At 36.0% G+C, this 24,905-nt stretch overlaps 2 protein-coding genes and 1 non-coding gene across 4 annotated transcripts; 1 reads left to right on the top strand and 2 right to left on the bottom strand.

Moving 5' to 3' along the window:
• Positions 1–47: 47 nt before the first annotated feature.
• On the top strand, positions 48–7,879 carry LOC121792727 (glucose-6-phosphate isomerase, cytosolic-like). Of its 2 annotated transcripts, none has more exons than XM_042190796.1 (24): positions 48–128; positions 632–682; positions 767–843; positions 953–1,034; positions 1,157–1,204; positions 1,760–1,915; positions 1,995–2,091; positions 2,222–2,264; positions 2,821–2,888; positions 2,983–3,067; positions 3,707–3,755; positions 4,177–4,249; positions 4,320–4,380; positions 5,122–5,188; positions 5,538–5,594; positions 5,686–5,739; positions 5,832–5,960; positions 6,380–6,443; positions 6,554–6,627; positions 6,780–6,833; positions 6,919–6,987; positions 7,166–7,255; positions 7,356–7,463; positions 7,610–7,879. In XM_042190796.1, exons 2-24 carry the CDS (start codon positions 632–634, stop codon positions 7,658–7,660), a joined length of 1,707 nt encoding a protein of 568 aa, XP_042046730.1. In that variant the 5' UTR covers positions 48–128; the 3' UTR covers positions 7,661–7,879. The 2 variants fall into 2 exon arrangements, with proteins under 2 accessions (XP_042046730.1, XP_042046731.1); XM_042190797.1 differs by lacking the exon at positions 48–128 and adding an exon at positions 332–562.
• A 2,077-nt stretch (positions 7,880–9,956) lies between these two features.
• LOC121766078 lies at positions 9,957–11,773 on the bottom strand. Its single transcript, XM_042162419.1, has 3 exons — positions 11,313–11,773; positions 10,839–11,062; positions 9,957–10,289 (listed from the first exon to the last, which is right to left on the bottom strand). The coding sequence occupies exons 1-3, from the start codon at positions 11,580–11,582 to the stop codon at positions 10,229–10,231; spliced, it is 555 nt and encodes a 184-aa protein (XP_042018353.1). The 5' UTR covers positions 11,583–11,773; the 3' UTR covers positions 9,957–10,228.
• A 10,635-nt stretch (positions 11,774–22,408) lies between these two features.
• On the bottom strand, positions 22,409–22,498 carry LOC121793218. Its single transcript, XR_006049056.1, has one exon. It is a non-coding gene; the product is annotated as a small nucleolar RNA R16 (small nucleolar RNA).
• Between the last annotated feature and the right edge of the window lie 2,407 nt (positions 22,499–24,905).

Genomic DNA, 24,905 nt, shown 5'->3' with positions numbered 1-24,905 from the left:
GCCTTGAAGGAGGACTATTTTTTCTGCTTTTTCCTCAGAATTTTTATATTTACTGCTTTTTCCTCATTTTTTCACATTCTGTTGTTTTTGCACTTCCGCTCATTACTGATCTCACTCCAGCCAGAGAGGTATTCTCCTTCCCACAAATTCTATTATTTCTATAATTTGTAGGTTACTTGAGTTATGATTCATTTCTATTTCTGTTTCTGTGAGTGATAATTTTGAAAAGTGAATCAGATTGCTTTTGGCATTAATGGCGGACGCAGTGAATTTATGTTTTTAGGCACATGTCTTTTTTCTCTTCAGGAGCGATGAGTGGGAAACTTAATTTTATAACCAGACTGTCTGAATTTCTATTATTTCTATGTTTTGTAGATGATTTTAAAAGTGCATCAGATTGATTTCGGTATTAATGGTGGACGTAGTGAATTTATGGTTTCAGGCGCCTGATTTTTATTTTCCAGGAGCGATGACTGTGAAACTTAATTTTTTAACTGAACTGTCTGAATAGCAAAGATATTCTGCGTGAGATTTGCACTAGATTCTTTTGGAATTGATTGGGGTGAGAGAGATATAATGCGATGTTTTAGTTTTCTGAATCTTCCGGGTTTTGATTGTGGAATTTGTGTAGATGGCGTCATCCGGTCTTGTCTGCGAAACTGATGCATGGAAGGATTTAAAGGTAATACCATGTTTATGTTCGGACCATGTTCTTGAAGTGTTTCGCCGATGCACTTTGGTGTGGTAGTTAATGCATGCATTTCAGGCCCATGTCGAAGACATTAAAAAGACTCATCTGCGTGAATTGATGAGCGACGCGAAGAGATGCCAGTCCATGATGGTGTATGATGCTTGTTTTCTCTTCATGTTTAAAGTTTTTAAGTTTGCGATAAAGAGGGGAGTTTTATGTAAAATGGTGTTGAATTTTGATTTTATGTCTTTGTGATGTCAGTGAGTTTGATGGGTTGTTGTTGGATTACTCAAGGCAATGTGCCACTGTCGATACGTTCAATAAGCTCAACAAATTAGCCGAGGTTCGTGATTCGTGAACCAACTTTAGTTATTATTGAAGGGGGGACTCATAGTCTCATAGCATATATCTTGGTTCATACATGCATTTTGAACTCTGATTATGGTAGCTTGTCTTGTGTTACAGGCAGCTCATCTGAAAGAAAAGATTAACCTGATGTTCAGTGGAGAGCGTGTAAGTTATTGCTTGCTAACTTATTGATATATAGTCTTCGTAAGATGGTCTCTGCAAAACTTCCTTATATTCCTTGCATATTTTCCATAGAGATGTTTCAAAAGTTATGTATCTGTTAAAATTTTCATATAGATACAAAGAATACAGCTGGACATTCATACTTTCCTACTTTCCTTCATCAGGCAAATGTCAGAAAAATACTCTAAGCATGAATCCACAAGAATGTTACTTTTAGAAGGCAAAAGGAATGCCTTTGTCTTATATTAATGCAAAAAGCATGCACGCTGTCATGCACACAAACCATTTAGTATCTTTTGTGGCATGTCTCTGACCATTGTTACCCTTATTATTAATCAATAGATCATGAAGTTCTCATAGATTTTCCATTACTGCATTGAGGACTAAGATTTGAAATATTCAAATATCCCAAGAGTCATTACTTCATTTGAACTTTTGCATTGGTTAGTGTGACAGAATAATAGCTTAAATACTACAATGAGACATGCTTCTTGACACTCTTCATCCAGTTTTTGTTTTTGAATTTCATGTCATCAGATAAACAGCACAGAAAATAGATCGGTCCTTCACGTAGCTCTTCGTGCTCCAAGGGGTTCAGTTATAAACAGTGACGGGAAGAATGTGGTACCTGATGTTTGGCAAGTTCTTGATAAGATTAAGGATTTCTCTGACAGGGTCCGCAGTGGTGCCTGGGTAATCCTTATTACCATAAATGTAGTAACTTTTGTTGGTTGGATCATAGATTTGCTTACCTATCTGGAAAATTTTTAAGGTTGGAGCCACTGGGAAGCCATTAACAAATGTTATTGCAATTGGGATTGGAGGAAGCTTTCTAGGCCCTCTTTTTGTTCATACAGCACTTCAAACAGGTTATCTTGATGCTAAAGACATTTCCCCTTGTGTATTTGGATTTTGCTCCCCTGATGAAAAATCATCTGTCTCCAATGATGTCTACGTGGATGCTATAAAATATAGCTAATGCTTCACATGATCATGCAGACCCAGAAGCTGCTCAATTGGCTAGTAGTCGAAAACTGCATTTGTAAGAAACTATGTCCTTGGTTATTTCATCATTTCTATGTGTGTGTGTACTCTCTTTCTAACTTCTCTGTGTTTGTAATCTCTTTCTTAAGTTGATTACTTTTAACTTATGTGACTTAGAACAGCTTTCGAGCCTATATATTAACCTGAAGATAGTCAAAGGGTTCAAGATCAATAGAGCCTCTCAGACTCGGTTGACTTTTTTTTGTCAATATCTCTAAATTGAAACTCAAAACACCATGTTTTAGGTATCAGGGAAAATCAGTAGGGTATCTAATACATATTTTTTCTTTCTCCCTGTTATATCTTATTTCTCTTTTGAGGCTGTCTTTCTATGGCAAGTCTTTAGCTATTGTCACTGCTGCTGCCTGCTTTCTTTCTCACTTTTTTTTGTTTTTATGGTGGGGGTTTGGGGGTGTAGGCCGTAGGGTAGTTTGAAATTGGTAGTAGATAATAATGAGTTCTCACTTCTCTCATGTACTGAAGTATGCATCAATTAAGAGTTTCACGAGCTAAACACCGCTCTTACCTCATTGTTTTTTCTTTTCCTGTCGAAGCCTTGCAAATGTCGATCCTATTGATGTTGCAAGAAACATTACAGGGCTGAATCCTGAAACTACATTAGGTATATTTTCCTTTTTATTTAGTTATTGAGTTCCCTAGACAACAAAAATTCAAGCCACTTGATTGTTTTTACTTCCTACTTCTATGTTTTGCAGCTGTCGTGGTATCAAAAACTTTCACCACAGCAGAGACTATGCTCAATGCTCGGACTATAAGGGAGTGGATCTCAGCTGCCTTGGGGTGAGAGCATTCCAAAATCAAACTTCTAGTCAATGTTCTCAGAGTACACCTCAGGCCTTTGACTAATAATGTGAAACAAGCATTGACAATATAGTTGCTGTTGGTTGCTAATGGTGATTAAGAGATCTGGGAAAATCTTTGGTTTTGATGTAGTTGTAAGTGAAGTGTCTCTTGTTAAAGTTGTTGAAAAGGAGAAGTCAAAGGAAGTTGGTATAATGTAAAATGGGGATTCTACGACAATTTTGTTGCACACTCGTCGAACTGTGTTAGATCCAATCTATGATTATTTTCTAGGGGCGTAGGCAGGAAAAAGTCTTTGTTGGGGGATGGATTTTCAAATTTAAAGTTTGAGATTTTGATAAACTATGTTTTCTACCATTCAGTTTTGTGATAGGGGGGTTTTGCGCAACAGTTCACACAAAATGGCAACAATTTCTAGATTTATTAGAATAAAAAGTTGAAATGTTCTGTTGATGGGAGCTTAAGCCCCTCTCTGAGCTCTCTCCTCTTCAGTTGCTCAACCACTATTAGTATCAGAGCCTGTAGTTGATTTTCATACCTTGGAGTTCTTCCTTAACATCTCAATTGTGTTTCACTTTGGCATATGATCATTTATATCTCTTCACGTGCTATTTCCAGACCTGAAGCGGTTGCAAAACACATGGTTGCTGTCAGCACTAACCTAACTGTGAGTGCTCTTTCTTTCCTCTTCCCCTGCATTTATAGTTCCCTGTAGCATTAAAAGCAACATAAGTTCAATTATGTACTTTTGAAGTTTTCATGAGTCATTGTATTTCTTTACCTTTTTTACTAGTAGTATATTTAAAAAAATCAGTTGTAGGAAAGACATTTTACTCAAAATTTCTTTTGATATCAGACCCACCCTAACTTTTCTTTGGATCAGCCATAATCATGACTATTATCTGCGTCAATGCCATTAAAACATAAAGCCTTTCTTGTATAGTGTGCCTAGAGAATCATGTGTTTGTATTATCTACAAGTCAGGTTGTTCTTAGGGGAATTGTGGCTGTAAAAGTAGCTGTTTTCCTGATCATGTTAAACATGGATTTGGATTTACTGATTAGACACTCCACTACTTTTACACGCAGCTTGTAGAAAAGTTTGGCATCGATCCAAATAATGCTTTTGCTTTCTGGGACTGGGTGGGAGGACGCTACAGCGGTATGTTCTCTTTTATGTCAAATACTTGATTTATAGGATGTCTAACTGGTTTCTGGACCACTGTTTGCAGTTTGCAGCGCAGTTGGAGTATTGCCTCTTTCTCTGCAATATGGTTTTCCAGTCGTTGAAAAGTATAGTAAAACACTGCTTTATTTTATTTAAAGCACTTACTTGTATGGGTAGTGTAGATAAGATATAACAACTATTCACAGCCGATACGGAAGTATGTTAGTGCACTTCTTATAAGTTTATTTTTTTGCTGATTGGTGACAATGATATGAAAGGTAATATAGGAAGTTCTTTTCTTTAAACGAGACAGATGTGACATGGAACAATATTAATTGGAAGATAAAATTATTGCAAGAAAACAAATTCTAAGAGTTTTTTGTTGCCAAAATGTAATTAATTCAACAACTTTAAATTTAGCCGCTAGTACACAACACAAAATACCCTAAACAAATCTGAAATTGAAGGAATCAAAATCTAATAAACTAGAACTCCTATGTCAGCCACAAAGCTACACACTTTAGTTTCTCTTAGCTGAGTCCTTTGCAGCCCTGTAGTTATCCTCTACTTGTTCTTTCCATTCAATGCAGCCTCGTTTTCTTTATATTTTATGCACTTTTCTTACATGATGATGTGATTTTGGTGGAGCATGTCATGAACTTCTCATTTGTTCCTGGAAGACTGACTTCAAAATCATTAATTGACCTTCAAATTTGGGAACCTTCTGCTTTTATTGCTTTCGTAAAATATAAAAATTTCAATATTTTTTTGTTGGTTTAGATATATTATGTTTTTATTCTGAATCTCTAATATACTACTTTGCTTCACGTTGACTAATATTCTATTTTCTTTCTCTTTGGGTGAAGGTTTCTCCAAGGAGCTTCAAGTATTGATCAACATTTCCGTTCAGCACCTTTTGAGAAAAACTTACCTGTATGTTTATTCCTTGAAATGCTTAGTCTTAATGCTGCATTGTGCAATCCAACTGCTCGATTTATTACCTGCACATACTCTGTTGGAACAACTATTGAGTAGATTTACTTTGAAGCTAAGTCCTACACATCCAACTAAGAAGCACCGATTTATATGAATATGTTGGTCTTTTAAGTATCATATGTCCTCTCTCTCTTCATTGTAGTATTTGATATTTTGATAGCCTTCTATTCCTTTATTTCACTATTGAACTATGTTTTTGACTTGTAAAAACATCCCCCTGGCTGTCTACATTGTTTGTGTCTTGTAAATTATCAGTTATGTGTTTATGCAAAAATTATTTCTGCAGGTGCTACTGGGCTTGCTGAGTGTTTGGAATGTGTCATTTCTTGGCTATCCTGCTAGAGTATGTTTATTAACTGTTCAAGTTTATTTAAATATTCCCCATTAACTGATGCTTCACTTAAGCATATGGGCACACTATTCCTTTTTTTCAGGCCATCTTACCTTACTCTCAAGCACTGGAAAAACTTGCACCACATATTCAGCAGGCATGTCCTGATGACTCAGTATTGATAGTTAATGTTTGTGTTTCTTGCATTTGAGGTTGACCTTGATATGCTATTAAAAACTATCTATTCAGGTTAGCATGGAGAGTAATGGGAAAGGTGTGTCAATTGATGGTGTTCCCCTTCCCTATGAGGCAGGTGAGATTGATTTTGGTGAACCAGGGACAAATGGACAACACAGCTTTTACCAACTAATTCACCAGGTAATGCCATAACATCTTGTATCAGTACATTCATTTTTCTCACAGTAAAGTGAACATGCCGACTTAGTAGAGGTGCTCCATATCCAGGTAAACATTCTATGAACTCTCATATTGATGATTAAACATAACCAGAAATATGATAGTTTATAAGTTGTTTACATGGATATGTTGCTGGTTATGTAGTCTCCGTCTCCTCTCTGAAAATGCTCCTGTCATTTTCTGTATTTTGCTCGAGCGAGCATTTTGGTGTATCGACATCCTATATTGTCTATAGATTTTGTTGGTCTCGGTTATGGATCCTACCCAATCAGTAACTTTCCACTGTGCCATTGTCGAAAGCAATCACTGCCTGGTTTTGCATATGTGGTGTCGTATATTCTGGAATCATTGATTTAACCACTTGGCCGGTGAATTTCCAGGGCCGTGTTATTCCGTGTGATTTTATTGGGGTGGTGAAGAGTCAGCAACCTGTTTACCTGAAAGGTGTTACTTTTCTCTGATTTATCTACTTTTAGGGATCCTATGATACCTTGTTTTAATAGAAACTGGGAACAATCCAAGCAACATTGAACTCAGGCAGCTTGCTTATACAGGTGAATTGGTCAGCAACCACGACGAGCTCATGTCAAACTTCTTTGCCCAGCCAGATGCGCTTGCTTATGGAAAGGTGATAAACTAGTCCTATTTTACATATACAGCCTTGCTCATTATCAGACTGAGCTCGTTCGTTACTTCTTTAATTATTCTGTAAATACCTCTCATTATCTATCATTAAAGCTTCTGGATATCAGCATTTAACTATGATTAATTTTTCTCCAGACTCCTGAACAGCTGTTGAAAGAGAATGTTCCTAGTAATCTTATTACACACAAGGTAATTCCCTTTCACTACCAGTTTATATGATCATCTCCTTCTGCCAAAGTTCGATATTGGGTCTGAAGATATACACTTTTTGCAGACTTTCTCTGGCAATCGGCCCTCTCTCAGTCTTCTGCTTCCTTCATTAAATGCTTACAATATTGGACAGGTGATCAATCTTGTTGTTGATGCTAGCCATACAAATCATTATTTTCTTCATGGGCTTGAACCTCGAAACCTAATTCTCCATAATATTTGATCTTATCCTACTATATCTTGGTCCCACAGCAGAATTCTTGTTGCAAAATGAGATGTTGCTGATTTTGTACATGCCTGTTATGTTGCAGTTGTTGGCAATTTATGAGCATAGAGTTGCTGTAGAAGGATTTGTGTGGGGTATCAATTCTTTTGACCAATGGGGCGTAGAATTGGGAAAGGTACAAATTACATGATCAGACTTCACCTAACCTTACTACCTTTATGATTCATCTATATTAACTTTTATAATCTCGTGATATCGTCTAAATTACAAATCAGTCTCTGGCTACTCAAGTCAGAAAGCAGCTTCATGCATCTCGTAAGAACGCCGGACCTATTGAGGGCTTCAATTTCAGTACTGCAACACTCCTGACGCGATACCTAGAGGTATGACACGACCGTCTGTCAAGCAAATTCTTTTTTCTCTGTTGGACTTTATGATTATCGAACTACCCCCTTCTACAGATCTTATAGCTAGTTTGGTCCAACCACATTTTAAGAGCACTTCTGACTAGGCTTGTCATATGTGACAGGCGAGCAAGGACGTTCTAAAGGAGGACTGCACGGTTTTGCCAAAGTTGTAAGCATCAAAACGATCCGGTTAACCACAGTCCACAGGTTGATTTCGTTTCCCTGCAATGGATCAGCATAAAGAGTTAGCTTTGTTGCTATGACTGCTTAACTTGCAATTTTCCGTAGTTAGGTGAATACATATAACTGCCTACCTGTGCAGTTTCCCTTGCAACATGGTGTACAAGACAAATCTTACTAAACGATCGAAATAAAAGGGATCTTAAGACTTAGGTTCTTGTACTTGATAAGTATTTCAACACTAACATAACCAGAGTAAACGTAAGACTATGTAAATATTAGCCACTTTTTTGTGTGCAAGGGCAAACATACCCTTATGAAAATACAATAGCATTAAAAGTAAAAAGCAAATTCACTCTCTCTTATCGAACATACTGTCGTTAGATGGAGGATCTAAGTAGGGTTGGGGGTCTATCAATTCCACTCTTGGCATATGGGCTGAAAAATTTCATTAAATTTGGCTTTTGGTGATAACAAAATCTCAACTTGCTTGATCTAAATAAGCAACTCCATAAGAATATGTTTGACATTGAAAATAAGTGTCGAGGAGAAGACAAGGAAGGAGTGATCTAGTTTGGATATTAAAAATATGAATGATTTACAGGCATGTTAATATGTGATCTAGTAGCAGACTTCATGTTTGAGACAAATGTCCCGTCAGAGGTGATAGAGCATGTGTGATCTTGTTCTTCTATATTAACAAATACGAAGAAGTTAGATGTGAACTAACATATTAAAACTATTCTTCTATTATACTCAAAAAATAACATCTTAAAGAAGAGAAGTAGTCATGTAACCATCTTCCCAGTAACTTTTTTATTTTGCAAAAGAAAAAGGCATCCCTATTTAGCCTTTGCTTTGCTGTAAAGTGCTACTCCTGGAATCCAACTTTCATATTAGCCACTCTTGTGATAAAAGCAGTAATTATTACTGAATCACCTTTAGTATTTTAAGATTTTAATAGGGAGTATATTATCAATTAAGACACTACATATCACACACCAACATAGTTTAAGATGAAAAAAATACTACACTACACGAAGATAAGACCACTACTATCACAATTCACATGGTGTGAAGATACAAAATGGAATACAAAACCTCTCACTTGAAGAGTCATGTGATGTCTCGGCTTAACCACTTCAGTTAAGCTAGCTACATGCGAATTGCAAAAATACACAAAATGTTCGTATAATCATGTAACCATTTAACATGGATCGTTACACGATTACACAACTAAGTTAAGAATTCGAGTAATCTTTGCGACACTAACATGTTAATTCATTTTATAACCATTTTTACATGTTTGCACAAAAAGTAATTACAGTTTTTATAATTCTAACTATAATTCCATCTTTAGACTCAATAAATGGCTAATTTTCATAATTAGCTCTAGATGAGGTAAATCAGGATATGGTGAATTCGTGATTGTGTCATTGTGTGTGAGCTGGTTCGATGAATAACCAAACAACCAATCAACCCACCCTAATTGTGTGTGATCGTGCACTAACACAAAAATATACCCTTCTTACCTTTTTTTCATCACAATCAATTGAATTTAGAAAGTAAACTACTAAGAGCACCCGCAACGCGTCGCGCAGGTGTCTGGTATCTCGTCCCTCCGAGATGAGACGGCAGCGAGACGCGTTGCAGCGTCCTGTCTTGTCCCCGTCTCGCCGAGATGCCCGTCCCACCAAGACGGCTGGCGCGCCAGCACGACGTGGCGCGCACTGGCGCTAGGCGTGACGCCCGGCGAGTGGGTTTCTTCACGCTGACGCAATAAATCATTTTTTTTAAAAAAATCGAATTAATAATAAAAAAATTTAAAAATTCAAACGGTAATGTTACCGTTTTTTTATTTTTATTTTATTATATTTTTCTTTTTTTACTCTGTAAATACTCATATTTCATCCTCATTACACACACAAACACACATCTATTCCGCCTCCATTCGGTGCACCGCCACCGCATTCGGGGGATGATTCACCGGCAGAGTAGTTTTTATAATTTCTATAAATTTGTATTTTAAATTATGTCTTTTTTAATTTATTTTGCCACGAATTTAATTATGTATTTTTTAGGGTTTTAAATTGTAATTATATTTTATTTAATGAAGTGTGTTTTTATTAATTGAATTTATTGAAAATAAAAATAAAAAATAAAATTGAATGAATAGTTAAGGGATGAGATGGTTAAGAGACGGAGGGTTGCAGGTGCTGTCTCTAGTTAAGAGATGGAGTGAAAAGTACATTAGGGCTCATGAATAGTTAAGAGATGAGACGGTTAAGAGACGGATAAGAGACAGCGTTGCGGATGACCTAAATTTGATAGGATCAAGATTTATTACAGCTATTCTCCCATTTGGAGCATGCTCTAGTGTAAAACTGTAAATATATTACTAAGCATTGAGGCACCTCAACACCTTTCAATAAGGATGCCCCAAGCCAGTATATATATATGGTGAAATAACTTATAAATATATGCTCCATGATTTCATATAATAATGTGATGGAGAAATCCAAAAAATACATGATTGAGGCTGCTAACACTTGCAATTGCTCTCATTTCTGCTTTCTTGTCTTCCCCAACTTGATTCTTAGTCGCACATCCTCCTTCGATTCTCTGCGTTTAAAAGAATGTACGAGATCCAATTGTTAGAGGAAATCATATGCAAACACAATCCACTTTCTTTTTCTAGACAATGAAGTATATGGTCAAATCCCATCACATGAAGACTAAAAAATCCTATATCTGGATAAATTTCGTCTTAGCACATATACGTTGATGCTAGATTGAACGGCTTTGAACTTAATCCATCGAATCATATGCATTGCAAATCCTAGAAAGAAAATGGAGAGCTTTCCCAAACCATCCTATTATTTCATAATCCATTTAGTAGTACAACATAATGCACCAATGCTAGAATCCAATTTGATCCAACATACCTATTTGTGAACAAATCATGATGTCTTAGTCCAAACATTAGATCTTAACACATACACACACTTTGATAGATAGAATGACCTTGAAATTAGGTCTCCTAATACTCCATACGTATTGCAAATCCCAAACCATCCTATTATCTCAACTTAGTAGCAAAGAAACACAATGTTCAAAAAGTATCATATCAATTCAGCCTCAAAATCTGAGGAGCTCAACTGAGAGGCATACCTAGCCGCTGATTCAGCCGGGGGCGAGTCGTAGATGTCGGCTGCGCGGAACGACATTTTTGCAATCTCCCAAAAGGCAGAGTTCCTGACATTGGCAATCTCACTGGTCAAGTCTTGGTATGCTGCCCCAAACGCATCCCTCCAAAAGCCTGGCAATTTAGCAACACTGCTGTGCTTGTACACATTCCACATTTGCTTCACCATCTTTTCCCTCGCATCCACATCCTACAACACCAAAACCAAGAAAGTAAATCATGATTGGTCTTAATTCTTCCAAAGATTGAATTTTTATTCTAGCTTTTGATCGGATCACTTGTTTATGAACTACCAAGATCCAACTTTTAGCATGTGTAACTATTCAAGATCCAATTTTTGATTCCATCTCAATAGTACTTCATCAGATCTCAAGCCAGCTTAGTAAAAATGACAGTAAATAAGATAAACCAAAAGAGAAAGAGTGATGAGAAATGAGTACCAGAACATCAAGATCAGAATGGAGAGAGGGGTCCAAGTCATTAGAGGCGTGTTTGAGGTTAACATCAGACCATTTTAGAGTGACAGTGCCAGTGAACATCGACCAGACTGCCAGCAGAGTTATGGCACCCAAAGCCCACAGCTTGTACTTCCCTCTCCCAAACACCCCCTCAAATCCACACCCATCTTTCTTCACACTCATATTTGCTGCTCCATTTATGCTGCTGCTGCTGCTGCTGCTAGGAACTGTTTGCCCTTCTTCATCTCTCATTTCTGCTTCTCAAAATCACTACCCCCTTCTCTCTCAGAGCTACTGGTTTTGAGTTCTTGAATTCCAATAGTCAAAGAAGACGTAGTGATTTTGGGTGCTTGAGAGTTGTGCAGTGAGAAGTGAGAAGAGTTAGTGTGAAATTGTAGGTAACTTTAATGGAAGAGACTAGAGAGAGTACAACAATCGCAGCACTTGGGAGGGTTATTTTACCTTGAATGAAACTCCCCCACCGACGGTGGTGGGGCCATGGGGCACGGACTCATTCCCTCTTGTCGGTAATTTGATTAATTCATTGTACAGTTCAACCATATAAATTAATGTGTATCAATTCAGAATCTGCATTTTATTATCCTCAGTAACTGAAAGTTGTTTTGAAACTGATCCCTCTTTTTCTACTCCTTTTTTTCTGAACAAAAGTTGGATTCTTTTCTTTCATGAAAGAAGAGATGTAATGTTATTTTTAGGCAATCCTAGATTTATATATAGTTGAGTCGTAATTATTTTTATGCAATCCAAGATAGTTGAATCTTTCTAATTAACAAATAAAATATCCTCTCTTTTATTTTACATTTTCTTTCTATCTTACTTTATTTTCTTTTCATTTCAATTATCTATTTACTTGATCTCAAAACATATTTTTAATTTTTATACTAAAAAGAAATGTCTCGAACTCAATATTTTAATTACGAACAAATAGAATATCTTTCATGAAAAAAGATTAGTAGTCGATTATGAGTTTCTCGATTGATCAAAATTAAATTGTACATGAAGTAGCCCAAATCATCTAACATTATATCTTATGATTGAATATGTATCATATTTGGTTCATAAGATTAAATTCCACAACCAAATCATATGATGGATAGTCTTATAGTAATAATTAGTCATAATGTCCCCTCTCTCATACCTTAATCTTAGATAAATAATCATATGATAATGAGATAATTTAGATGATTGACGAGGACTTTGCACAATAATTTACACTTAAATTTAGACAAATATATAAATTTTATATAGGAAAAATATTAAAAATTTAATTTAAATGAGGGATTGAGTCCCTCGTTGGCCTCACTTGAGTCTGCCCATAATAGTGACTTATTAATAAATCATGATAATTTGACAGACAGTTTAAAGTACATTGTTTGAAGTAGGCCAATATTATCTGACATTAATATAGTCACATAAAAAATGCCTAACACTCGCATAAACACTAATCTTACATAGTCTAATGGAGTACTAGTATCGTAGAATTGAAAATACGCACACCTAATATTCTGAAAATGGGTAGAATTCATATGTGTATTTTATACTATGTGAATAACGCCGAGTTCACACTTGTTTGGCCAAATTAGGTATTAAAATTGCAATACAATGATAGTAGGCTCACTAATAATAATAATTAATACTAATAATCATCTCACCTTAGTCTTCTATTCTTGATTGATATGCGCCTAAAAATGTGATCTACCCGACAAGACTTCATTAAATCTTTCTCTTAGGAGTACGATATTATATTAAGATTGTTGACTGTCTTTTCTTTTCTTTTTTATTAGTTGAATTAGAAACCTAACTCCATTCGTATACTACTTTTATAAAAGAAAATAATATAATAATGTATGATATGAACCATTTATGTTAAATTTAAATTTATTTTAGTGTAAATATAACATAAAATATTATTTAATCCATCTATTTATAATAAATTCAAACTTAAAATAATATTATTTATATTATATCTTTTTTACTCATAAAATTTGAAAAAAATGATTTTAATTTAGTGTAAACTTAAATATAGGTATTTTTACTAGAAAATAAAAAATAAGATTGTTTTTAGTACCTTTGAAGCTAAGTATCTATGTCATTTAAATTTGAGTGAATTATTAAAGATGATCAAAGTTATTAAATTGGATATATCGAAAATTGGATAAGAATATATGTAGATTAATGATTTATGACCCAATAAAAATTGTACGATTTAGAATTACATTTGGATCAATAGACCACAAACGAGTTTTAACTTTTGCATCCAAATGAGGGGTGATTCAAATCCCAACCGAAATTCATGTGGATTCCCTGCAACAAAGCTTACTTCAATTAGAAGATGATGTCATCACTCCTCCTGTTGAACAACAGATTATATCCATCCACGACAAAGCTGTTGTGTTGCACTTTAATCTCAAACATAAATCAATAAGGGAGGGAGGTAGCAATTGCAACTAAAGAAATCATTCAGTATCTTTTCTCCCCGCAAAATCTACCATAGACACTGTCAAACTTTCAGACCAATTGGGGGAGTTGGCTGACGAGGCTCGATTCAACGGTTGACTACATACGGCAACGGACTGATTCTGCAATAAATACAAAATTAGGGTTGAGGAGATTAGCGGAGAAACGATCATTCATATTGGGAGCTAGGTCAAGTGTTTAAATTGATTGATCTCACTTACCTTGCTTCCAACATTCCTGATAGTATTGTCCCTCCAGCTATAGAAAAGCTTCAGAATCTGCAGACTTTTATTATTTATAGATCTGATGTTCGTTTGCCAGTGGAGATTTGGAGCTTGAGGAAACTGAGACATCTTATCGCCTTCTCATTTTGCCCTTTACTCCTTCCCAAAAGATCAACTCTTTCTCTAGAAACAAACTTTGCTTGTAGAGGAAGGATGGTGAGAATGATTCCCAACATTAAAAAGTTGGGAATATGCTACTCTGGAATGAAGTTTGGTGTAGGTTACCATCTTGACAATCTTACACATTTTCGTCTACTTGGGAAGTTGAAATTTGAGGTGCATAGTTCATTTGTGCCACATCTTGACAATCTTGCTTTTCCTAAATCTCTGATAAAGTTAGAATTGATTGGCGGATGGATTTCTTGGAATGATATGACGATTGTTGGTTCGTTGCCAAATCTTCAAGTGTTGAAACTAAAGAAGTATCCTTGCTATGGGGAGCACTGGGAAACCATTGATGAGGAATTTGGTAATTTGATACATCTGCTTATTGATGAATCAAATCTCAAGTGTTGGACAGCTGAATGTAGTCACTTTCCGAGGCTCCAATGCCTAACGCTTCATCGTTGTCCATACTCGGATGAGATTCCATATGATATTGGAAAGATTCCATCACTGCAGCTGATTGATATCGATGATCCGAACCAATCTCGTTTACACCCGGCAAACAAAATACAAGAGGAACACTGAGAATTTTGAGGAAAGGTTGTTGTTGTGAATGTGCTTGACATAAGGTAAAGTTTTCACACTGGATTGTGAGTGTGCTTGACATAAGGTAAAGTTTTCATAAAAGTTGCAAGGTTTAACATAATTTTTAGCAACCATACTTTTTACAGTAAGCTAATTGAGAGGTTATGCAAATGTACACACTTTAGTCAATAGCTAAACATCTTCCTCTCTTTTGAACACTTCTCAGTTCATAGAATGCCGGTTGTCATTTTTTACTTTGGTTTTTCAGATGCAAGAGCTTTGATGGGGTAGCTTATCATATATTCTACTGATTAAAGAGACAGAGAATTAAAGGTGCAATGGTTGGTGATGTTTATTTAGGTATGAATTGTTGATAAAATCCTACTTGTTTGCAAGCTGGTTTTAAATAACTGTGAATGGTAATGTACTACTTCTCAAGATAAATGTTTGTTTGGATTCACATTCTTGTACTCGTCTACAAGAATAGGACTCTGTATCAAGTTAAATGGTTGAGGACTTTGTTCCATTCGGTAAATAGCTTTATTTGTGAAAAACGGGAACCAAATTCCATTAGAACTAGGAAAGAATAAATTGTTTGTTCTTGCTTTAAACTTTTACATTCTTATCAACTTTATTGGTTGAAGATGAATGTCTGTATGCCAGTCATATTCTTAAGTATAAATGGTTGATAAACGCTTACTACTTATGAGCAAGCTAGTTTCAAATAATGGTGATAGTTTTTTTGTGTTTCTCAAAGTTAAATGTTTGTTCGGACAAATGAAAAATAAAAAATATATATATAAAAATTATCAGAGCGAGGTTTCGATCCTCGGACCTGTGGGTTATGGGCCCACCACGCTTCCGCTGCGCCACTCTGATTGATGATTAAATAATCTATTTTATAATATATAATAAACTGTCCAAAGTCATTTATCCTTTTTAAAGCGATTATCTCCTTCTATGTATCATAAATAAAAGGGAAAATTGCCAATTAAATTACAATTTTGGTTGACTTATGATTTATACCACAGCTTACAAAGTTAGCTAATTAAATTATAATTTACGACACTTTTGCAATTGTCTCATAACTTAAAATTTTTCGGCAAGTACGTTGATACGAGCATATCTTCAATAATATCACCATATCTTTATTAATTATTTAGTTATTGATTTACCAAATCTTTTCATATTTATTAGGATTATTTTCTTGTTCCTTAAGTTAGGGTATCCACTATTATAAATAGTGGACATCGTTATTCATTTCGATCATTCAAGAAATATCAATTATCCTTCTATTTTATTTTCACGCTTTTATTTCAATTTCGTATTGTTCTTGGTTTGATCGACGGGCAAAGCTCTCGCGACTACCTTTTATCCCTCCGACGATTGCAATCGCGACGCCGGAATCTTGTTAAGAGAAATCATCCCTTAACAATTGGTGCTTTCATCTTCGTACTCATGGCTAGTCATACCAACGAAGAAATCTATATATCTTACCTATGTGACTAGATAATGGTTGCCTGCAACAGAATAAACAAGAAGTTGGACGTGATGGACGAACAACAACGCTTGTTCACCTACACGGTTTCATATGCGGCGCTGAAATATTCGGCGCCAGCCTACGTCACGCCGGGGCAAACAACGGCCGAGCACTACTTCCACAATCAGCAAACATGACATACAGGTTGACGAGATTAGTGGAGAAATTGAATTCAAGTGGCAGAGAATTAGCAGATGAAGATCCGAGTGATTCACCATCAATATATCCAACCAAAGATGATGTGGTTGTGGTTGGTTTTGATGAAGATATACGACAGATGATGGACCGAATAACTCCCTGCACATCCTATCCCGGCCTACAAATCCTCCCTATTGTCGGAATGGCAGGCATTGGTAAGTCCAGTGGCGGACACACAGCCAAGGGAGGAAGGACTTAAGCCCTCCCCAATTTTTTTTTTAATATTTTGTACTTTAAATTTTTTTTAAATTTCTGAAAAATGTCTTTAGCCCTCACTAAACTATAGTATGTGAAGTCTAAAATGTAAAAGATTGAATAAGAAGGAGGGGCAAAAGTTTGAAATTGCAAAAGGAAGTTTTAAAAAAAATGGATGTCGTGTTGCTGTTTGAGGAAGAAGATGAGATAAACCATGACTAATTAAATTAATAATAATAGTAAAATTAGTGACTGTCAAGTCCCTTACCTATAGGCTACGCCTAGCTATATCACGTGTTCTACTTCTATTAGTACTTACTTTTTAGTGTATTAAAATTGTTCAATTGTTGCACGGTAAGTTAAAAATGTACCAGTACATGTTACATATACTCATATGAGTATACATTAAGTTTAAATGTTTATAATTTTGATTCATTATTCATTTTTAAATTTTGAAACATTTTCATCACATATTACACTACTAACGATGTGGGTTCCACTACGACTAATATTGTTTCAACTAGTTTATCAATTTTTGTTTCATACTATATCAATTTCACTTTAAAACTCGTTTTGCCACATAAATCTCTATTTTTAAAAGACGAAAGAAGTGTTTGTTAACTAAAAAAATTACTGTACAGCCCCTGCCATAAAATATTTATGCGTCCGCCACTGGGTAAGTCTACCCTTGCTAAAGCTATTTAGAGCATCCACAACCGTGCTCTTGCCAGCGGCACGGTTGTGGATCCGGCCCCACTTTTTTCTGCCTGCTCTGTGGCAAGAGCACAACACCCACAGTTGTGCTCTTCTGCAAGGACGAGCACAATTCAATTTAAAATTCAATTAAACAAAAACATTTCCATAATATGAAAATTCATTAAAAAACCGAAATAACATTAAAAATTACAAATAAATTTAAAAAGACATAATTAAAAGCTTTAAAATTAAAAATTACATAATTAAAATCCTAAAATTAAAAAAACCACTACGCGTTGCCGAATTGATCTATTTCGTTGAGGAGGAGGAGCGGGGGTATTCGCCGCGACATATGAGTCGTAAGCGGCACGATGTTGTTCGTAGTATTCTTGTTCTTCGCGCTCCGCTTCCGCCATAAGATGGGTGAAATCCATTTGAGGTTTTGAGTGAGAGATAAAGGTGTAGATAGTTTGTATGAGAATTATGAATGAGAGATGATTTGAAGTGATAAATGGATGATAAATGTGTGTATTTATAGATGATTTTGGGAGGAAAAATAAAAAAAATCAAAAAAATTCAGAAAACGGGCAAAAAAATGGCCATATTTTTGGGATTTGGAAAATATTTTTTTTTAATTTTTTATCATTTTTAAAAATTAAATACCGAATTTTTAATAAAAAAAATTCAAAGGAAACGGCTATGTCGTTGCCCAATCGCGTGCCGCCACGTCGCCTGCTCGCTGGCACGGACGGACGGACGCCGTCCGTCCACCGCTGCGCATGCTCTTATGATCATCCATCGATTGAGCAATATTTTGATATTTGAGCTTGGGTCACAATATCACAAGATTATAGTATACCAAGTATGCTCTCGCAATTACTAGCTTCGCTCAAGGGAAAAGTATATCCAGTTGAAAGGTATTCATTCAAAGTAATCAAAGCACAGAAGCTTGAAATTCACAAAATCTTATTGGGGAGTAGGTATCTGATAATAATAATAATAGATGACGTGTGGAGTGCAGAAGCTTGGGCTCACGTGAAGAGTCTACTTCCTGACAATGAAGATAGAAGCCGGATCATATTAACCACAACGCTAATGGATGTGGCTACTTATGCTACTAGCAGTTGGAACCCCGTTCATATGATGCGTTTCTTGGATGACGAACAAAGCTGGCGTTTGTTCCAACGCAAGGTTTTCGGTGATCAAGATTGTCCTCATGAGCTGCGTAGTGTTGGGGAAAAGATTGTAAAAGGATGTGGAGGACTGCCCCTCTCAATTGTTAATGTGGCAGGACTTTTATCGAGGATTCCTAGAACTCCAAAGTTGTGGCAGCAAACTGAAGCAAATGATGGGCCGTTGGTATCAATATTATCTTTGAGCTACAATCACTTGCCTCCACACTTGAGGAAGTGTTTCTTGTATATGGCAGCCTTCCCTCAAGATTATGACATCCATGTCTCTGAACTCATCAAACTTTGGGTAGCTGAGGGATTGTTGGAACATCAATTTGAATTTGAAAGGAAAGAACTGGTGGCGGAGAGGTGCTTGAATGATCTGATTGGGCAAAGTCTAGTTTATAGATCTTATGTTCGTTTGCCAGTAGAGATTTGGAGTCTGGGGCAGTTGAGACATCTTATCGCCTTCTCATTTCAACCTTTACCCCTTCCCGAAAGAGTAACTCTTTCTCTAGTAAACTTGCAAACGCTTTCCATGGCAATAGACTTTGAGTGCAGTGTTAAGATGGTGAAAATGATTCCCAACATTAAAAAGTTGGGAATATGTTACTCTGGAACGAGGTTTGACAATCTTATACATCTGGATCGAGTTGAGAAACTGAAATTGGAGATGCATGGTTCATATGTGCCACGTCTGACTTATTTACCTTGGTTGCTGAAAATATTGGAAATATTCATACACTTAAACTGATTGGGATCGATGATCACAATCAATCTCTTTTGTATTCGGCAAATAAAATACAAGATATACACAGGAAAGATCACAAATATGACCCCCTAAAGGTAGTTGTGAAGCGTTCTTGATCCTCTTTCAGACCTGACTGTGTCCATCATACAGTGTAAGGAACTCATAGAAGTTGCAATAGCTAATCATCTTCCTATCTTTTTTACATTTATCGGTTCGTAGAATGTTGGTTGATTTCTGTCATATTTTTTCAGATGCAGCGCTTTGAGGAGGTATAGGTTATCAAATATTCTACCGACGAAAAAGGCAAAGAAATAAAGGTGCAATGGTTGTTGATATTTGTTTTAGTATGAATGGTTGATAAAAATCCTACTTGTTTGCAAGCTGGTATCATATAAGTGCGTTATCATGTGTAGTATTTCTCAAAGTTATATGTTTGTTTGCATGAGCAGTCCTTGTTAATGTAGTTGAACAGGTTTGTATAAACAACTCAAGTGAGAGCATTCAAAGGCAAATAAGTGATAGTACTATATGAGTGGAAAGAAACAAGTTGTAAATATGATTATCAATGCTAACTTCAGACGTTTCAAATTGCCTCAGTTGACACTAAATAGATAGATCAGTGGAATATGTCATAAGATTAGTAAGGTGAATAAGAGGTTATGAAACGACACGCTTTGCCACTCATCTTCCTCTGTTTTGAACATTTCTCAGTTCATACAAAGTCGGTCAATTCCTGTCATTTTTTTTCTTTTTGTTTGTCAGATGCAGAGCTTTGAAATGTTCAGTTCTGATTCATACTCAGATTACTACAAGCATGCAACCCTCAGAAGTTAAGCATCCTTCTGTTTATAAAAAAGAATCTTTTTTTGATCCAAATTAGGAAGATAAGCATCTTCTTGAGACAGGCCGGGCATGAGAAGTTGCTTCTTTCTGTTACGGACTACTTCCCTAATCTTATCTTGAGAAGGCATTTCTTCCACAAGTCCTCCAAAATCATCACCGTGTAAGTGTTAGTTGGTATGATTTACATCTTAAAGACACTATGCATAGCTCATGCACCACTTCTATTATATGCATCCCGCACAGAGGGTATACGCTCAAAGGCTCTGTACAGAACTTTACCTCACTTAGGGTTTCAGTGCCTAATGCTTCATCGTTGTCCATACTTGGATGAGATTCCAAATGATATTGCAGATATTCCAACACTTAACCAGATTGAGATAGATGATCATAACCAATCTCTTTTGTACTCAGGCCAAAAATATACTAAAGGAACGTCAGGGAAATTTTGGGGAATGAAGTCCTAAAAGTTGTTGTGAAGCGTACTTGATTCTGTTTCAAGCTTGACAATGTGTCTCATAGCAGGTAAAGAATTCATAAAAGTTGCAAGGTTTAACATCATTCAAAAAAGTAAGTTCAGTAAGCTAATTAAGGTTATGAAAAGGCCACCTACCTTTGTTATGAACATTTCTCTGATTGTAGAACACCGATTGATATCTTCCTACCTTTTTTGTTTTTTCAGACGCAGAGCTTTGCGAAGGTGAGATATTCTACTGACGAAACAGGTAGAGGATTATGGTTGGTGGTGTTTGTTTTAAGTATGAATGATTGACAATCTCCTACTTTTTTGAAGTAAAGGGAGAGAGATCCATACACAAAAACAACATTGTAATACTAAAAGAAACTAGTATTCTGATAGCATAGCATATGATATGTAACTACTGTACCCAACTGAATTGTTCATATTTTAGGTGATTGCTGGTGGACCTGTTTAAATAAAGATTTATGTTGTATGGCAATTAATACCTAAAATTGGGAAACTAAAAATGTGTATGAAAGAAGATTGACTTTTAAGAGTGTAGCGCAAATAGTTTGAAGGGAGGTAAAATGAAATTTTTAAGAGATGGATTAAAGGATAGCTTAGTAAATCTATAATTATTGAAAGAGAAATAATAAGAAAAATGAAGAGAGTAAATATAAAAAGGTGTAAACCCCGAAAAATTAGCATGCCTCGGACCCAAATTTCAAAAGGTAAGCGAATTAAATTCCTCAGCGAATTTAAACTCATATTCCGAAATTTCTCAAATTGGAGTATAGCAGCAACATTTTAATATCTTTGCTTGGGTAACCATGTACATTTTCTCTCCTTACCAGTTAAGCTTAACATAACATGAATTTGATTTAGAACCTCCAAGAAAGTACTAATCGCCCAAAGTTTAGATCAATTATCAATATTTTCAAAACTACATTCTCAAGTTAATATTCCACAATCTCAGCCTCATATTTCAAATCCATGTAATGCTTAATTTTATTTTGACCATTTAGCATCAAACTCGAATGAAATTAGACCAAAATAGAGCTCCCTCAGATATATAATTGTCAACAAGAGAATTTCAGACAAGGCTGAAACATTATAATTATTATTTTGACATCATTGAGAGCTCTATTAACAATAGAAGAAAAAAAATTATACTGAGTAATAGCAAAATTTGAAAATTGAAGATCCATCGATCAGATAATTGTAGTCTGGCAGTTTTAGATCGTCATTCAAAAGTCCGATCGGCATTCCTCACCTCGACGGATTCACAAAGAAATTAAATTACACACAAAAAATCACTAAAATTAAGAATGGAGTGTGTGTGGGAAAAGGTTTCTGCTCAGAACTCGGATAAACAATCACAAACATTGTTTCATTTGTCCAGACATATATTGGTTTGTTCATCATAGCAGCAACCATTAAACTCTACAAGACAACAAATTAAATCATAAAATCATGTGTTTGCTTAAAAATGCAAAGAATTTAAAAAGAAAATGTAATAAACAAAATTATAATAGGATCTATAAATTCGTTCTCAGAGGCATTTCCAGAAAAAGAAATTATGAGGACATTCAACACTGCATCAGGTTCTGTCCGCCCGTCCGCTTTCTCTCATCACCGAACAATGTTGATTTTTGACACAAAATTTCGCTCAACGAATAGAATCAACGAGATCTAAACAAGGATTCAACCAAAATCAAAACAAAAACATTTTGAAAAATAACGGCGAATAAAACAATTAGGGCAGAGAAAGAGGGATAGCGTCAGATAATAAGCGGAGTAAGTAATCAACACAAAATTGAATTCAGTGTGTAGGATAAGAATTCAATAATCTTCATCCGCCATTTAAAATTCAATCAGAATGAAAAACAATAGAAGAATTTAAGGATAATGAAGTACTACTAATTGGATCTCAAAGGAGATGGAGAAAAAGAGGAAGGATTGATTGAAGAATGAGATGAATTTTCGTTCATTAAATAGAGAGAACGGGCTGTTGCGTTTGTTTATGATGACGGCGGCTCGCTCACATAAAAGTTAATTTTCTGAAGCTAGGGTTTAGAGCATCCGCAGCGGTGGCGAAAGACGCCACCGCCGTCCGCGCCGTTGGCAAGGCGCAGGATCGCCGCCGCTGCAGCCGCGCCGCTGGCACGGCGCTGCTCGATGTATCGAGCACGTCCGTGCCAGCGGACGCACACGTGGCGCGCTCTCATTCGTCAACGGCATAGCCGTTGTGTTTAAACTTTTTTTTATTTTTTTTTTTAAAATCGGTATTTAATTATAAATAATGCTAAAAAATAAAAAAAAAATATTTTCCAAATCCCAAAAATATGGCCGTTTTTTTCCTGTTTTTTCTGAATTTTTTTGATTTTTTTTTATTTTTTTTTCCCCAAAATCATCTATAAATACACACATTCATATTACACAACATGATTATAGCCGACGAAGGGCCGAGGGCGGCTAGCTTCTACGACGAGGACGAAGCCGGAAGCTCAACAGCGAGGTCTCCCCTACGCCGAGGCGAGCATACGACGGTTGGCCAGAGGATCGAGACAAGACACACAATGCGCGATACTCGAATCCACAATCAACTACAAGAAGACCTAATCAACCACATGTGGGCGAAATTCGGCAACGAGTAGTGTCATTTTTAATTTTTAGGATTTTAATTATGTAATTTTTAATTTTTAGGATTTTAATTATGTAATTTTTAATTTTTAGGATTTTAATTATGCAATGTTTAATTTTATTTGTCATTTGTAATATTTATTGTGGGTTTTAAATGAATTTTAATATTATGGAAATGTTTTTGTGTAATTGAATTTTATATTAATTGTGCTCGTCCTTGCGGAAGAGCACAATTGTGGGTGTTGTGCTCTTGCCAGAGAGCAGGCATGAATAGTACCGCCCGGGCCCACAACCGTGCCGCTGGCAAGAGCACGGTTGTGGATGCTCTTATGATTAAATTAGTATCTTTGTGAGGGAATAAAATTTATACTCTCCGTATTTAAAAAAAATAGAAACATTTGAAAAACGCCGATTATAATGCACAATTGGTAAAATAAGTGAGAAAAATTGGTAAAATAAAAGAGATCCAAAAGAAAATTGAGTAAAATAAGAGAGAAGGAGAGAAAAAGTAGAGAAAGTAGAGTTAGTGGATTGTGAGGTCCATGTCCTAAAATAGAAAGATTCTAAAGTTTCTATTTTTAAGGAACGATTCAAAATGAAAATAGTTGTTATTTTTAAAAAAATGGAGGGAGTAAAATAATGTAATGTCTCCGAACGGTATGAAATATGAACACTTTGACTAGCACTGTTCAAGATATCAATTTACCATTAAAATGATTCAAAATCTCATTTTAAAAGGCCCCTTTGACCTATAAATAGGTGGTGAAACTAATTGGAAAATTGTTTGTGTAATATAAACATTGCCAAGTGTTGGGATTTACTCACACAAGGCTTTCACACACTCAATAAGATCACACACACACTCACTGTTGTATGAGATCACACAATGCAGAAAACACACACACTCACACTTTGAGTATTGAAGATGATAAACTTGGAGAGAAAACTGGAAAACTCTTTATTGATTAAACTCTACTCTAAACTACATACACGGTGAGCTATTTAAAGCTCTATAATCAAGTAGCAACTGCTACTAACTAACTACAAGAAGAATCAAGAAAGCAAGAAGAATAACCGCTACATCTCAGCTAACTAACTGCTGCTCCAACGGCTAGTTCGGCTAGGTTGCTTCTACCTTCTCGGTTCAAGACCGAACTCCTTCCTCGGCTCAATACCGAACTCCTTCTCGGCTTACAACCGAACTCCTCCTTCTCGGCTCATTCCAGCTCAACGCCGAGCTTCCTTACCGAGCTTCCATACCGAGCTTCCATACCGAGCTTCCTTACCGCTGAGCTTACCGACTTCTGCCTTCTTCTTCTCGGCTAGTTCCAGGCTAGTTCCAGCTCGGTAAGCCGAGCTTACCGAACTCCTTTCTAGCCGAGCTTCTTCCAACTGAAATGAGCACTCCATTATTACAATTCTCCACCTGAGGGCTCATCTCAGTTCTTGCACAAACATTGATCAATTTCTTGCAATGATCAAACTTGTCTCTACCTAGAGACTTTGTTAGCATGTCAGCCGGATTGTGCAAGGTGTTAATCTTAATCACCTTCACTCTCCCCTTTTCAATCTCATCTCTAATGAAATGCAACTTTATGTCTATGTGCTTGCTCCTTTCATGAAAACCC

This window comes from Salvia splendens, chromosome 2 (genome assembly GCF_004379255.2).
Source record: "Salvia splendens isolate huo1 chromosome 2, SspV2, whole genome shotgun sequence".
NCBI lineage: Eukaryota > Viridiplantae > Streptophyta > Magnoliopsida > Lamiales > Lamiaceae > Salvia > Salvia splendens.
Note: the sequence above shows the minus strand (reverse complement) of the source record. Positions and strands in the feature narration are given on the sequence as shown.

Bases quoted from the DNA above. Each gene is read 5' to 3' on its own strand.
- LOC121792727 (XM_042190796.1), top strand. From the start codon at position 632: ATGGCGTCATCCGGTCTTGTCTGCGAAACTGATGCATGGAAGGATTTA. The intron at 1,916-1,994 runs GTAATCCTTATT...AAAATTTTTAAG, and splicing joins GGGTCCGCAGTGGTGCCTGG to GTTGGAGCCACTGGGAAGCC. The intron at 3,068-3,706 runs GTGAGAGCATTC...TGCTATTTCCAG, and splicing joins TGGATCTCAGCTGCCTTGGG to ACCTGAAGCGGTTGCAAAAC.
- LOC121766078 (XM_042162419.1), bottom strand. From the start codon at position 11,582: ATGAGAGATGAAGAAGGGCAAACAGTTCCTAGCAGCAGCAGCAGCAGC. The intron at 11,063-11,312 runs GTACTCATTTCT...TTGGTGTTGTAG, and splicing joins ATTCTGATCTTGATGTTCTG to GATGTGGATGCGAGGGAAAA. The intron at 10,290-10,838 runs GTATGCCTCTCA...TTTTAAACGCAG, and splicing joins CCGGCTGAATCAGCGGCTAG to AGAATCGAAGGAGGATGTGC.